The following is a 15,400-nucleotide window of genomic DNA, read 5'->3' on the forward strand; positions in this document are numbered from 1 at the left end:
TCTGTTACCAATTGCTTCTGCCCATTTAGCAGGGGTCCTATTCTTCCCTGGGCCTTCCTTTTACTCCCTATATATCTATAAAACAATTTTTTGTTATCCTTTACTTGGGATGCCATCCTCAGCTCCATGGTAGCTTTGGCCCGTCTAACTGCCTCCCTACAAGCACGAGCAGAGGAGGTATAGTCCTCTTTGGTAATCTCTCCCTGTTTCCACTTTTTGTGTGTCCCCGTTTTGGCCCATAGGCTGCCCTGGATTTCTCTGGTCAGCCAAGGAAGCCTCCTGACCCCTTTCCCTCTTTTTCCTCGCATCGGGATCGTCTCCCTCTGTGCCCGAAGGATCATTTCCTTAAGGCACAGCCACCCTTCCTGGGCTCCCATCTCTTCAAAACTCCTACTCCGCAGTGCGTCCTTGACTACTCACCTGAGTTCATTGAAATCAGTTTTCCTAAGGCCTAGCGCTTTTACCCTACTAGTTACCTTACCCACTCGACGTCTTATGAAGAAAGATGAAAAGGATTAAAAGAATCTTCAACCCAATGTCTTCTGTTGATATGAGCTTGAATAGGATGGCCCTTGGTTGCTGATATGAGTAGTAAAGAGAAGTGGAACAAAATCATGGATAAAAGTGAAATGGAACAGAAGACAGACAATTGATACATTTGATGCTCAGACCTGTTCTAACCAGCAATAACAAATAGAGATTTGAATGCAATGTTGTTATCAGTATAGCATAGCCTAGGAAACAGTCATCTGTAGGGCAGGGTGTGGCAACCTTTGGCCTGTGGGCAGGACACAGACCACAAATGTCCTGTGTTATGTGGGGGTGGGTCATTGACACACAGCTGCACTGTGCTGCAAAGCCTGCTGCTCCTCCCTGTCTGCAGCTACCTTTGCTGCAGAGGGGTTGGGGATCATGGTAAACACAGGCATCTGGCTACAGAGCGGGTAGGGAGGAGGAAGGGGAGGCAGCCTGTGCTAGAGATCCATCAAGCTGTCATTTAAGCATTATTTAAGCTGTTTCAATACTTTATGTTTACACTTCTCTGCCCGACAACAGCACAATTTTAGTAAATCTATAACAAAACCGCTACGAATTCTAGAGACTGTTTTTAAATCCATGATGTCCATGGAATAATAATTTTGTTGTATAAGCAGTGTTTTACTTGCAGGTGCTTTGTGACTCCTAACGTCTTCAGTGCAGTTCTTTGAATTTGCCAGAGTGGTTTAAATGATAAATTAAAAATGAGGGGCCTGATTCCTCAAAACACACTGAGCATTTCATGTCGTTGGGCCTTCAACTCACGGGCTATATTACTTTTGATATGTAGGCACAAACTTACAGTTATGCTAATGTGAGTTCATGCAGGCATCAGAGCATGAATTGCACTACTGTACAAATAACAGTGTTTCAATACAAATCTAGTTACATTACATTTTGCAGATGTATTATGCTGTAATGTTGTAGGTTTCAGCAATGTGAGGAACAAATTCCCACCTTTCTTTGAATGCTTTCCAAGAGCTCTTTATTAATAACTTTACACGTTTCAGTATTCCCTTTTTTTCCCTTTCTGGTTCAGATTCAAGTTCAAAATTGCTGAGTCCATTACCAGATTTGAGTCCCAAATTGCTGACCCCATTGTCAGTACTGACACCTGTATCATCTGACCCTTCAGTGGAGACAGAAAAAAACATAATGGTTTCTTCTTCCCAAATTACTGGGGATAAAAATGACTCTGATTCTATAGCAAAAAATTATTTGGAAATCACAATGGAGAAAAGCATTGAGAAAGTGAATGACTTCAGCAGTGAAACAAGAAAAAGAGGCTGTTCAGTAGCCAGTGAATCAAGAAGCAGGAGCAGTTCAATAAATTCTGTGGACAGTGGCTCTAGTCTCATGATATGTGCAGACCACACATCAAGTGAAGCTCAGAGAGAGAGCCAGCCTTCTTCACAACGGTTCAGTATAATTAGCTCTGAAGATTTTGACCAAGAACTGATTGTAAAGCCCATCAAAGTAAAAAAGAAAAAAAAGAAGAGACAAGGTAAATCTGTGACATTCTTTTTCTAATGTTGCTGTTACTAATCATTAACTTTGTTTTTATATGATTTATAACATATGAAGTGGAAAAACAGTGCTAGCCATTAAAAGGATTAATGCTAATTACTCAGTCCGCTTCACTTCTGTTCAAGTTGAAGATTGTTTAAATATCTTTATTAATTTTAAATATTTTATATATAACTTGTTTTGTTTTATTTTATTTTATTAGCAGCTGTAAAAAACACTTTTTTGGCTGCTGTAATGTATTGTAAAGTATTTCTTTATGTACCTAAGAACAAATCCATATCCATATTGTTAATTCTTACTTAATGTATTAAGGGTATCAGGATTCTTAACTGCTTGGATACTAAACTTGATCTGAGCCTTCAAGGGACTGATACTATACTTGATCTGAGCCTTCAAGAGGCCGATATTAAAATCCCAAGTCAGAGAATATTGTGTAAATAACTGGCCACTTACCAGCCTCTTATGTCAGTGGTTCCCAGCTTTTTTAGACTTGAAGCATTCCTCATTTAACTCGAGGGACCCCTTGAAAAATGCCATATTTTTGTTTTTACTTGTATTTTGACTGTGGAAAAATGAAAGAGCAATTTTTTATTGCAAAGAACTCAGGAAGACAACAGTGGGTCAGAATGTTTTTGACACTATAGATTCTTCAAGTTACAGCTTGTGAATCACGGCACTAAGGTTAAGAATCAGTGTCCTTTGTCCTTGTTTACATCAGTGAATGTATTGCCCCCTAGAGAAGTGACAGCCTAGTGAGTCTAGTTTCTATTATTCTTTTATGTTATTAATATTAACACCTCTTTGTTTTTTTTAACAAAAATAATTCCGATTTTTTTGTCCGCACTGAAATGAATAAGTTTGATAAGGAAACATTCCTTTTCTTTCTTTCTTTCTTTCTTTCATTTTGTGAGATCAGAAAATGGGACCAAGAAAAATCACAGCTCTCTTGAAGGTACGCCAAGTTATGAGCGTCAGTTTTCTGGTGACAGTCCACATTCTTTAAATGCAGACTCATTTTCCATGACTTCTAGCCTAATGAGCAGTAGTATAGATCATTTGAGCACAGGTTCTCCAGATCAGGAAAGTGTGTTCAGCGTAGAGTCGCATAGTGTCTTACAGGAGGATAATGGCTCGGAAACATTCAGTGTGCTTCAGTCTCCTGTGTCTGTGACTTCCACAATGCACGAAGGAAATGGAGATAAAACTGACTTGCTCAAACTTCCCCAGAGTGACACCTCTGGAATGGGTACACCGACTGTTACAGATACTTTGCAATCCAGTTCTCCCCTACTACTCTCGGAAGATTTGGCAGAGAGTGTTGATAGAGAATGCAATCAGAGTCTGTTTTATGTGAAAACTGAATGCATTTCTGAACAGTTAACCCAAGAGGAGCAGCAAGATTTTACAGTACTGTGTAAAGCAGAAGAAACTTTAGGGGAAATAAATCTGGAGGATACTGAAAATATTTTTGCAGAAACAAACCTCACAGGCCAAATGTCTTTAGTGTTTAATACTACATGTGGTGCTGAAAAATCACTGACACAAAAAGGAAGTGATAAAAACAGCAGGGAGAAGCAGCGGCAACTTACTCTAATGAACACTGCCTCAGAGAACCTTACGGCTCCCTGGTCTGATCTCTCTAAGAATGATCTATATCCACAAGACACTGCTGTTTCTAGATTTTCCTTGAGAGGTGTGGTCAAAGGTAAATCTAGTACTGAAGCTGCTGAATGGGTAACCGCCATCCATGATAGCAAGACTGAGAAATCAGCATCAAGTGATGAAGAGGATATTTATGGGCACGGGTTACCTTATTCGTCTTCAGAAACAAGTGTGACAGAAATGGGTGCTAATCTTACATCCCAGGATATGACCCAAACAAGCTTGGATGAAATGGTACTGTTAAAATCTGATCAGGTATGTGTTTTCATTTAGATAATATATGAGATGTGTATTTCAGAAAAAGCAATTACTGCAAATACTTACAGAAGGGATATCTTGATTGTTGATTTAGGCCACACACAGACACACCTTTTTCCACAGGAAAATCATCATTCTCCTGATAGAAAACAAGATGTGCAGAAATTCAAGCTTTTTCTCCTGTAAAAAATATAGTTGCTCCACAAACAACCAGGGTTAAATCAGTATTCCCAGGAGCAAAAGTCTGCACGCTTCCCCCTGGCTTAACTCCTTCTGGGGACTAGGAGTTGTGGGGCCATGAGAGAAGCTCCCTTCCAGAGACCTGGCAGCTTCTCCCCTTATCCTGTAGACCCCGGGGTGGGGGAGCAGCTCCAGATGGTCCCTGCCTGCTTCTGACACTTGAGTTCCCACTAGAGGCTTTGCCATTCTGTTCCCCTTGCTCAGATCCCAGGCATTGGAGCTAAGTGCAGGGAGCACTGCCCCAGTTTGCTTCCCCTTGCTCTTCCGGCACTCAGCTGAAGAAATGCCACTGTGGCCAGGAGTTGAGCTAGCAAGCGTGTCTCATCTGTGCCTGCTTCCTTGCCTCTCCCTGCTGCTCTGCTGAGTGGCAGGGGCAATGCTTTAAAACCTGGTGGGGTTGGAAACTAGGTTTGTGGAGGCCTACCCCAAGCCCAACTTCCAGCCCTACTGGCTTACCCTTGTTGCCCCCATTGCTCAGCTGGATGGTGGGGGGGCAGTGATTTAAAAGCTGGAGGGTGTGGGAGCCAGGCTGTGGAGCCTGGCCTGGGAGCTACACTTATGGAGGTTTTCCCCAAGCCTGGCTCTCAGGCCAGGCTTGGGGAAAGTCTCCATAAGCCCAGCTTCCAGCCCTCTGGCTTCCTTTTGCTGCAGCAGCAAGACTCAGGAGCCTTGTCACTGCAGCAAAATACCCCTGCCTCACCCTGCATTACTACTCTAGGTTGGCCCATGAAGCTTGCCTGTGAAGCTCTAAAATCATGGGGCTAGAGGAACATCTATACAGTCCAGCTCCAAGGCTGTTTTTCTACCAGAAGAAATTTACAACTGGTAGAAATGAACATCTGTATGCAGCCTCAATAAGCCAGTACAAATGAGAGAATCTAAGTGCTTTCAGTGCACAATGCAATTAACTCAACGTATCAAACTTCAGAACAATCTAGTTCAGGGGTGGGCAAAATGCGGTCTAGGGGCCGGATGCATCCCCCCAGGTCATTCTATCAGGCCCGCGGGGCTTCTAAACATTTTAGAAAATTAATATTTATCTGCCCCTAGCTGCCTGTCATGCAGCCCTCGATGGCTTGGCAAAACTCAGTAAGCGGCCCTCCGCCCAAAATAATTGCCCGCCCCTGATCTAGTTAAAGACTCAGGCTTCTAGTCTGGGAAGGAACATCTGTTCAGATTGTGTTATGTTTTCAGTTATCAGTTTAAAACACTGTCAAGAACCTATCACTAAAGCAGTAAAATACAAAAAGCCTGTTCTAAGGTAGCCCCATCATTTGAATCTTTCGAGCATGTTCACTGTCTTTCAAGATGCTGTTGGTTTCATTGAGAATTAAAGATGCTGAGAATCTCTCAGGATTCAGCTAGCAGATAATTCCTATTTAATATTTGGCTATTTAGATTGTGAACTTGTCAAGGCAGAGATCACTGTCTTTGTTGTTCTCCCTTGCCTGTCGCCTTGTTGAAGGAAGAACATACAAAATAGCAAATTGGTGTTTTCTACATTATAATCCATTAGTTGCATTTACTATAAAGATCTTGGTCCTGAACTGCTGAAGGCAGTGAGAGTTTTAATACTGATTTCATTCAGAGCAGAATCAGGATAAAATGCTATAAGGTAAATCAAACAGTAAACAAGCAGAAAAACTGAATTTTCAGTAAACTTTTGGTATTGTATCAACAGCAAGTTAAATATTCCTGATTATCAGCTCAAAAGTTACCTTCTAGTATCTCTTTAAGAAGTGATTATCACTGCATGATAAAAATGTAGTGTTTTTTTTCCATAAGTGGAATATTTGATAAATGTGATAGTGAAAGAAGTCTTTTATTTTAGATTGTGAAGGAGAAATAACTCAACCTTTGCAAAGTCTAGAAGCCATCTTTAGCATCTTAATTACTTCTGGAATAAGCTACATTGCTGCTGGTGGTAGGGAAATCAACTTCAGCTAAAACAGACTGTGAAATCTTGGCATAATCTATAAGCAAGTCTCAACTCTTTTTGTACAGTAGAGTCCCAAGTGTCAGAGCTGAGTGTTTAACCTCTTCCACACTAGCAAACATATAGTCCATCATTGTTTTCATCTAATGTTACAGTTTTCTAAACAGAGAGAGCTACCTGAGCTAGTAGGAATTAGTATACAGTCGCATATTTGCAAATACACATACATAATATATTTTCTTCTAATCAGTAAAATAATATAGGGTTTTTTTTTCACCCTATGAAAGTAAGTGACAGTACAGGCTTTTGTTTATGGTGAGACTCTGTACCAGGTATCTTGCAGTTCCTAAACACAGTTGGTAACACACATCATCATGTAGTAGATGTTTGACAAGTGCTGTCCTATATTACACAAGGCAGCTATTCTTCTGATGTAACTTAACATTTGTATTCTGATTTTTTTTTTTTTTTTTTTTTTTTGTAAAATATTTCTGCTATTACAGTTGTCCATGTGAGTTTTCCTGTGTAGATGAAGATACTTGATGTTGCTCTAACTCTCCATTTTTTAGTTTGCAGAGAGCTGGATGGGCTACTCTGGCCCGGGTTATGGAATACTCAGCCTCGTCGTCTCAGAGAAATACGTTTGGTGCCTGGACTACAAGGGTAGCCTGTTCTGCAGTGCTCTGCCTAGTGCAGGTATACGATGGCAAAAGTTTGAAGATGCTGTCCAGCAGGTGGCAGTCTCACCTTCAGGTCTGGTAGCTTGTTTTTTACTTTGTTGACCCACTTTTAAAATCAAAATATATGTATTTGTGTAAGTTATTGTGCTGTTTTTCATACTGGTATGTATTCACATGTAGTTTGGGTTCCCTGTCATATTTTGTTACCCAGATTACAGGTAACCTTCCAGGTTGGCTATTGATAAAACAGGCAGAAACAGGTCCACAACCCAAACTTTTATTTACTTGCATTTCAGAATACAAAAACAAATATTTATCCTAAAGTCTTATCTGGCTACCTGTGATGGTACAACATAGATCTCACACCAGCTGGGGAGACTCGAGAGGTAGGAGGAGGGTGGCACATAAATTGGCATCAGAGTCTTCTTGAATTTATTGAGTTCTCCAAATTTCCCCCCAGCCTATACCCTATATTTTTTAGATGGCTGGTTCTAATATTCTAATAAATGACCTCTGATTGGTTTTATTTAAATTGCTTTGTTTCACCTAAACTTTTGGAACTGTTTTGAACTAGTTTTCTTTTGGGCATGAAAGGTGTCAATAGTTCGGATTTATGTTCTGTGAAAATTGTACTTTTGGAGGGAAGGATTCTCATTTCTTTCCTTCATCATTATGGAATACTGCCCGTATCCTTTTATTCCTTTCCCCCAAATTTATGGTCTTGGTAAACGAGGCTGCGCTTTTTTTTTTTTTTTAATAACAGCTTATCTAGAAACTTAACAACAATATATCTTTTATAGCAAAACAGTATATAATACATTTGGTTACATCAATTACTATAAGTATGCTTTAGTATATTTGATTACTTAATGTATTGTCTTCTCTTATAATGCCTTCTTCCAGGCCTTGTACTCTGTTTAATTGTATCTCATTACTGGTATAGTTAGACATGTTGACAGCTTCCTTTACTTTGCTGACCGAGCGAGTCACATCTGCAAAGGTTCACTTTGTAGTCACTCTGATACAGGCTTTGGGGCCTTCTGCTTAGCCACACTTCTGCAGCTTGGCCTAGGCCCCTTGATAGTGGCCAAGACTGGCAGTAGTCTGAGCACTTCAAGTAATAGTGCTTGAGCATTGATCTGTTCCTGTAGTTCAGTAGTATGTTCACAATGCCTAGGGGTTCCTTAATTTATTTGGAACAGCTTTCTCTTGCAAATTGTGAAAATGCCATGTTGGGTGTAGTGGCTCCATGCCTGAACACTTAGGTATGGTGCTGCAGTATAAAGGGCTGTTCCCAAATGCCAAGATTTGGATTTGCTTGAGCAGCTTCATGCAGACAGATCCTCCAAGCTGACCTGTTGAGTCTTTTTTTTTGTATATATGAGAAGACTTCATCTTTTATAATTGTGATATCAACACAGACTCTCTTCAGAACAGAAAAGTGCCTATTCATAGGGAGGAATTCCTAATTAAAAAGACCAAGCCAAACCACGCTTGCTTGCTTGCAGTAGTAATGTTAAAAGCAAATAAACATGTTGCACACTTATTCTATGCTACGAGCCATGTGAGTTTTTTAGCTGACAGCTGTCATGATAGCCACATTGTTGGTTTCCATATCACTTTGTACATGCATGTAGAATTAACAAGTGCATTTCAGAAGCTAGTATTGAAACCAGCTGTAAATTCGACCTGTAATACCAGTTAGATTTGGAATTAATATACCCTGGCATTAAAAAAATACAGGTACAGAGATCAAGTTGTATTAAAGTATTTTAAGAAAGAACTACCCTGCTAACATATACGGTTTAGCAACTCTTAGTAGAGTTGGAAATTATCTCCCATTTAAAAATGTAAAGGTATAACAAGGATTTGCAAAATCTTGCACTTTTGATTACAGACTGACATCGCCTGTTGTTCCGCAGGGGTGGGTCCCTGCCATGCTTGAGGTTTCAGGGGCATGGTCCTGTGGGACAACACTCTGGGTGCACCTTTGCAAAGGGGGAAACCCTGCAATTTCCCTGCTTGCAGAGGCATGCCTGGGGATTCCCTAGGTGTACCTCTGCAGGCTGGGAAACCTGGGGTTTTCCCTGTTTGCAGAGGTGAGTCCCACACTGGAATCTCCAGGTGTGCCTTTGCAAGCAGGGAAATCCAGGGCTCCTCTCTTACAAAAGTGTGCCTGCTGATTCTGGTGTCGAGAGCACCTCTGCAAACAGAAAAACCAAGGCAGGTTCTCCCAGGGCTCTGCTGTAGGGGAATCCCAGGGCACGAGGAATTGAGACGTTGAAGTCCTGGGAGCTTTGGGCTGCCCATACTCTCCCACCCTAAAACTAACACATTTATACTACTTTTTGTCACGGCTACAAATTTGGGTATTTGTGACATGATAAAAGGTATAGATAGCTGTGCTTTTGCTTTGTGCTGCCCTAAAAAATTATTGCGATGCCACAAAGGCAATGTCTGTTTGCAGCCTTTGTTAACACTGCCGGCTTATTTATGTCTGACACCTGTTTTGTTCCTTGCACAATCAGTGTTTAGTACTTTTGTTGCCCACTGTTGTGTTTGTTTTATGACTTCTACAGGAGCTCTCCTCTGGAAGATTGAACAGAAAACTAATAAGGCCTTCGCTTGTGGAAAAGTAACCATAAAAGGAAAGCGCCATTGGTATGAAGCTTTACCTCAGGCTGTCTTTGTAGCTTTAAGTGATGACACTGCCTGGATTATCAGAACTAATGGAGATCTGTATCTGCAAACAGGTACTGACATTAACTGTTGCCCTTCCCTTTTTGTATGTGAGAGTCAGAAAAATGTAGTCCTATTAAATGATCCTGAGTTGATTAAACCATTATATGAATTCAGAGTAAAACTTTTTTTTGTGCAGGCTCCTTTAGCTTGAGACTTGGAATCAGTTGTGGGATGTTGCAGCAGAAGCTGCAAAAACATTGTTCATGTTACTGGAACTCTAGACCAGGACTCCGTTGTGCTTCACAGAGGGACCAAAAAGATTGGCCCTGCCTCAAATTGTGAGAAACCTAACAATAAAGCAAGACTGACAGAAAGACTAGGAAACAGTGCCATGATGGGTAACCTGTTAGGCCGCTGTTTGAGCACACCAACGGCCTGACCATTGTCAAATCTTTTTTTGTAGGCCTCTGGACAAAGAGTGTTAAGGAGGGGTTTGAAAGAAGATAAGATAGCTTTATGAATGTTTGTAGGGAGTTCTTCCCAAGTGTGAGGGGACCCATGGGAGAAAGCATGAAGGTTGTTGGAAAAATTAACAAGTGGGTCTGCTGAGGTAAGAATCAACCTTTTGACAATGGATGCAAGACAATAGGTGGGGTGGGGTGAGGTGAGGTTTGTATTTATGATAAGGAAGGTGGAAAAATGCCCTGAAGAGGAGTGTTATGGCCAGAGTAAACCAGTTGAAGAATCTTTGCACCAGCATTCTGAATGGAAGTGAGAGAGCTAGTTTGCATTCAGTAATGTCAGAGGAAAGGTTTTTACCATATTTACTTGAATCCAGAGCAGGGTTTTCTCCCCATTCAACGTGGTGTTGGGGAGCCTTCCTCTTGAATTCAGGTACAAGGTTGGGTGGCAGGTGGCTACTGTGACTCTGCTTCAGGCCCTCAGCCTAGGTCAGGCTGGAGTTGGAGATGCAGTGGCTGCCTGCTCCCTCCTTCCCCTCCCCTTGCCAGCTTACCACCTGATGTCCCAGGACTGGGGTGCTGCTGCTGCTGCAACCACTGGTGTGTGGCTGGGCTGTGGTCAGAGCTACCCTGTGCTTCATGCCCCAGGCTGGAATGGGGCTGGAGCCACAACTGACAGTAAGTGGTGGGAACAGGGGCACAGGCACAGTGGGGAGGTGGTAGGGGTTACAGGCACTGTGGAGGGGGGCAAGTGGCAGGGGTTACAAATGGTAGTGGAGCAAATGGCAGGGGTCAGGGTGCCTGTCCTTCCTGCCACTGTTTTCCCTGTTGTAGCAGTGGGGGAGGTGAATTTAAGATGACCCTCTAATAATTATAATTTTCCACATACAGAATCTAACAAATTTCTTAGATTCATGGATACTAGGGTTGGAAGGGACCTCAACAAATCATTGAGTCTGACCCCCTGCCTAGGCAGGAAAGAGTCTAGGCGTGAAAGAGTGCTGGGGTGAGATGATCCCAGCCAGATGCCTGTCCAATTTATCAATGTTCCATGTATAGAATCTAATTACTGGGGGGAGGTTGTTTTGAATTCGAAATCAACTTGGATTCAGGTAAATATGGTACATTAACTGAGCTAGAAGATGAAGCAGGATGACACTTTTGCATGTATGGCTGGATAGGAAATACCGACTCTTAGGTACGACACAGAAATAATCTGACAGGTTCAGACAAAATTTGTATGCGAGTAAGTAGAAAGAGTATAGAGTCTATGATGATACTCGGGTTCTGGGACTGAGTGCCTGGGAGGAAGGTGCTGGTGATGGCATCCACATAACAGAGAGGAGATAGCAGGTGGGATGTGGGATTAGGATTTATTAGCCCAGTTGGGCTACAGATAAAGATGATCTGTTCAGGAAAAGATACTGGAGACACAGGCTAAAATTTTAGTTTGGACACAAGGAGATCGTTTTGGAGTAGAGAAGTAGATCTGTGGGCCATCTGTCTAGTCATGGTAACTACATTTGTGTATGCCAGTGAGATTATCCAGAGATGAGGTGTGGATAGAAGAGAAGACAAGTAAGGACCTTGTGGAACTCTTGCAGAAAGTTCAGGGCGTGAAGAGGATCCTCTTAAGGAAATGCTAAATGAATGATGAGAGGGAGAAAGAAACAGCATGAGGATGGAATTTCAGTAGCCAAGGGAGGGCAAGATTTCAGAATGGCTATCAAAGATCTGCTTGGTCTGTACTTCTGATAGGTCATATTCTTTGTGTGATTATTTCTTCATTTAGATATAATAACAACAGTATTAATTGTTGTGTATATATATATTTAAATTACAATATATTTATTTTATAATGGTTTAACTTGAACTCAGATGCATAGCATATTTTTATGGGTGTCCTGCTTTTAGATTCAATTTTTAATAAAGTTGATTAGTTGCTAAGAAATCAAGTAACTTGTCCAAGGTCATGAGTTGTTACTCAGCAGTGATGATAACAATGATAAAAACGGAATTTGGTTCTGCAGGCTAAGAACTGTATGAGATTCTGGATCAAATTTTTCCTCTCCTGCCAGAGGTTAATTTGACTGTAATATCTTACATTCTGTCATCTTTGGAATTGATATACTAATTTAGAAACCAAAATTAAATCTTCAATGTATGTGTTTTCCATGCATGGGTTAAGAAATATTTCTTCAGTACCTCCAGCACCCCATCTAGCTTCTGCACTCACAATATGTTCCCCAAACTTAGAAGTTGACTGCTACAGCTTCTGTTCAGTATCCCCAGACCATCCTAGTCCTGTTCTGCTCCTTCTAATTTTAGAAACTTGCGGTAAAAAGTTATTTATTTCTTGAACAATTCACTTGAGTGCGTGCAGATCCCATTTTGGGTACAATTGTGTAGAAGAAAGTATATAATCTGAAGAAATGGGTGTGTGCCTAAATGCATACCGTAATTTCCTAAAGTCTTACATATTGCAAGTATTTTTTCTTCCTTCTTAATTTATAGTCACATCTGGTATGGGTGGCATATATCTTTCTAAACTGAGATACCAGATGGTGCCACTAGAGGCAAGGAAGGAACAGAAATCAAGGGAGGAAAGCTCTGGGTTCTCCAAGAAGTTTAAATATAGGTTGAACTCTGTAAAGTAAAAGTATAGCTCATAGAGAAAGCAGTACATTGAGAATTTAAAAAATGCTTATAGGTTTCTTAGACTTTTTCCCTCTTTCTGCTCTAACTTTTTCTGATTATACCTCATAGTCCAGTTACAAACACCCGTTCTTCTTTTTGTTGCATTTGCAGGCCTGAGCGTGGATCGTCCTTGTGCTAGAGCGGTAAAGGTGGATTGCCCCTGTCCCCTATCTCAGATTACCTCAAGAAACAATGTAGTGTGGGCATTAACTGAACAGCGGGCGCTTCTTTATAGAGAGGGAGTGAGTAGCTTCTGTCCTGAAGGCGAACAGTGGAAATGTGATATCATCAGGTAATGAAATGGTCGTTGGTCAGTGTTTAATCGGAATAACAGAAATTGCAACTTTTATGTTGGAATTGCTAGATATTTCATTGTATATTAATTGAACTTTTCATCTCTTATTTTAGAGCATTTTGCATCTAAAGTATAATCTTTGGGTTACCAGTTTTTTCTTCAGTGCATTTTATTTCATTATACTTTTATCACAATTAATGGGTAGAAAAAGTACTGTGTTGTTTGTATTAAATACAATTTGTTCCATTCATTCAGGCTACCACAGCTATTTCCCCTCTCCCCAGGCCCCCTTCCTTCCCTTTTTTGCTCTTCAGATATTTAATAATTTAATTTTTAAAAACTCATATACATTGATTTTTCTGAGTCAGTTGCTGACTGGAGTAGAAATAGCCAGATAGTACTTGACCTACCAGTCACAAATTTATCATTGGTCTGAGTAGCCTGTTACAGTTTTCTGGTCTATCCATAATTCTGACTTTTAGTTTTATTATCCGATTGTTGCTTGCTGCTTTTAATAATATCTTGAAAATTGTTGCATCCTGATTGTTAGCTTGTTAAATGTAGGGGAAAATGTCTGCTATTGCATACATCAATACTATTTCATTTCCGTTCACTAAATATTGTAACATTAGCCTGGAACTTGTCTATTGTATTTGGTTTATGAAAAGTTTCAGGGAGGAATTGCCAGTTTAACTTTTTTATTGCAAAATGGTCCTTACAGCAATTTGTTTTCTTTGACATTGGAAGAATGGTTGGCTTCTACAGGAAGCTTTTATCATCAAGGTCAGTTTCTGTCCTAATTCTGTAGTCATATCCATTTCCAGATTATCGTGTCTGTATTCTACCCATCCTGACTAGAACAGCAAGAAAGAATAAACTTATGATATTGAATTTTAACAAGTGTTTTGATGCAATAAATAGTTGCAGTTTTTTCCATTACGAATGATTTCTAATTTTACAAACTTTAGGTTACTGGATAAATAAACTTGTTCAAAGGGCTGCATTTTATTTGTAAACTGGTAGTGTCATATGGAGATACTCTAAAGTGCTCTGGTTATTGTAGGACTCCTTTCTAGAGTCCTATTTTTTCAGGCAGATTTGACTCTGTGTGTGTTTTTATATATATGCTTCTCTTTTTGCATTTGCAGTGAGATGCAAGCTTTGGAGCCAGTGTGTATAACTCTTGGAGATCAGCAGACATTATGGGCTTTGGACATCCATGGAAATCTGTGGTTCAGAACTGGTGTGGTTTCAAAGAAACCACAAGGAGATGATGATCACTGGTGGCAAGTAGGCGCTACTTCAGCTTTCAGTAAATTCCATCTTTCCTGGGGTATATTTTTCTTTTGGGTTTGTACTAGAAAACACCAAGAATTAATTGCTTGGCTTTTTACATGCAGTTTTAATTCACCTGGACTCCAGCTGTGAAGACACTTTTTATTTAAGTTTGGTCCCAAAAGGATTAAAACACAATTCAGTCTTATTCAGAGTGAAATGGATTGGTCGCAGGGCAGTTCTCTTCTGTAAATTTAAACAAACAATTGTACAACAGGGCCACTTCCTTCCACCTAATCTAAGTTCCTGTGAACCACATGGGGCTGTTTCCTTCAGCCGCAGGAGGCACTTTTCTGGCTCACACCAGTGACTAAGCACAGGATCTAATCCCTGACTGTTTTGTTCACAGACTTATTTCCTTTGATCTCTCTTTCCCCACTGCACCTCCTTCCCCCCCATCTTCTTTGGCGGACCCTTTCTGAGTGGTTTGATACCTGGTACTATAGATGGTCAAACAGCAGCTTAGAAGCATGTGGCTCCCAGTTTAAAAACAGCTTCTGAAGACAATCATTTAGCAACAGATAATTTGAGCTGCTGCATTGCATGCAGGTTATTGACTCTGGACACGTGCATCTTGAAAGCTTTGTGTCTGGCCACTTTTGGCCATGCCAAGATTTTGATTTGCAGTTAAAAGACCAGGAAGTTCAGCTTCTCCTGCTTTACACTGTATGCACATACAAACTTGTGTAAGAGCTGAGTAATTTAGCATGGCTCTGAGGTGAGCCTTAATCTTGTGAATACAGTGTTTCCCTTTTGCTGTTCTTATTACAACATGAATCACTGCTGCCTCTTTTTTTTTAAGATGCCCCAGTAGCATTTTAGTTCTGTCCATCAAAGTTTGAACAAATAATCCTTCACCAAAGGTCCAGAAAAGAGGATTCAAAAGGTACTTTCCCAAGCACAAGCTGCTCAGTGCCAAAACAGACCTTGCTACCTGAGTCATGTGGGCCTCCATGTTTTGGGAAAACTAACTAGGGTCCGCCCTCTCATCATCAGACTCGAAGACAGCTGCAGGGGAGAGGAGAGATGCTTTTTTTTAAAATCGTCTCTGACCGTTTCCCAGAATATTTTAATCTTCTCTGACTCTTTC

At 40.7% G+C, this 15,400-nt stretch overlaps 1 protein-coding gene across 6 annotated transcripts in view; it reads left to right on the forward strand.

Moving 5' to 3' along the window:
* Positions 1-15,400, forward strand: part of TECPR2 (tectonin beta-propeller repeat containing 2) — a 173,566-nt gene that overhangs the window by 8,576 nt on the left and 149,590 nt on the right. For all 6 annotated transcript variants that reach the window (XM_014517100.2, XM_025197165.1, XM_014517099.2 and 3 more), the window contains exons 7-12: positions 1,577-2,041; positions 2,981-3,981; positions 6,730-6,913; positions 9,420-9,593; positions 12,792-12,972; positions 14,124-14,265. In XM_014517100.2, the coding sequence (XP_014372586.1) occupies positions 1,577-2,041; positions 2,981-3,981; positions 6,730-6,913; positions 9,420-9,593; positions 12,792-12,972; positions 14,124-14,265 (2,147 nt within the window). The remainder of the gene's footprint in view (positions 1-1,576; positions 2,042-2,980; positions 3,982-6,729; positions 6,914-9,419; positions 9,594-12,791; positions 12,973-14,123; positions 14,266-15,400) is intronic.

The sequence above is a fragment of the Alligator sinensis genome, unplaced genomic scaffold, assembly GCF_000455745.1.
Source record: "Alligator sinensis unplaced genomic scaffold, ASM45574v1 scaffold85_1, whole genome shotgun sequence".
Taxonomy (NCBI): domain Eukaryota; kingdom Metazoa; phylum Chordata; order Crocodylia; family Alligatoridae; genus Alligator; species Alligator sinensis.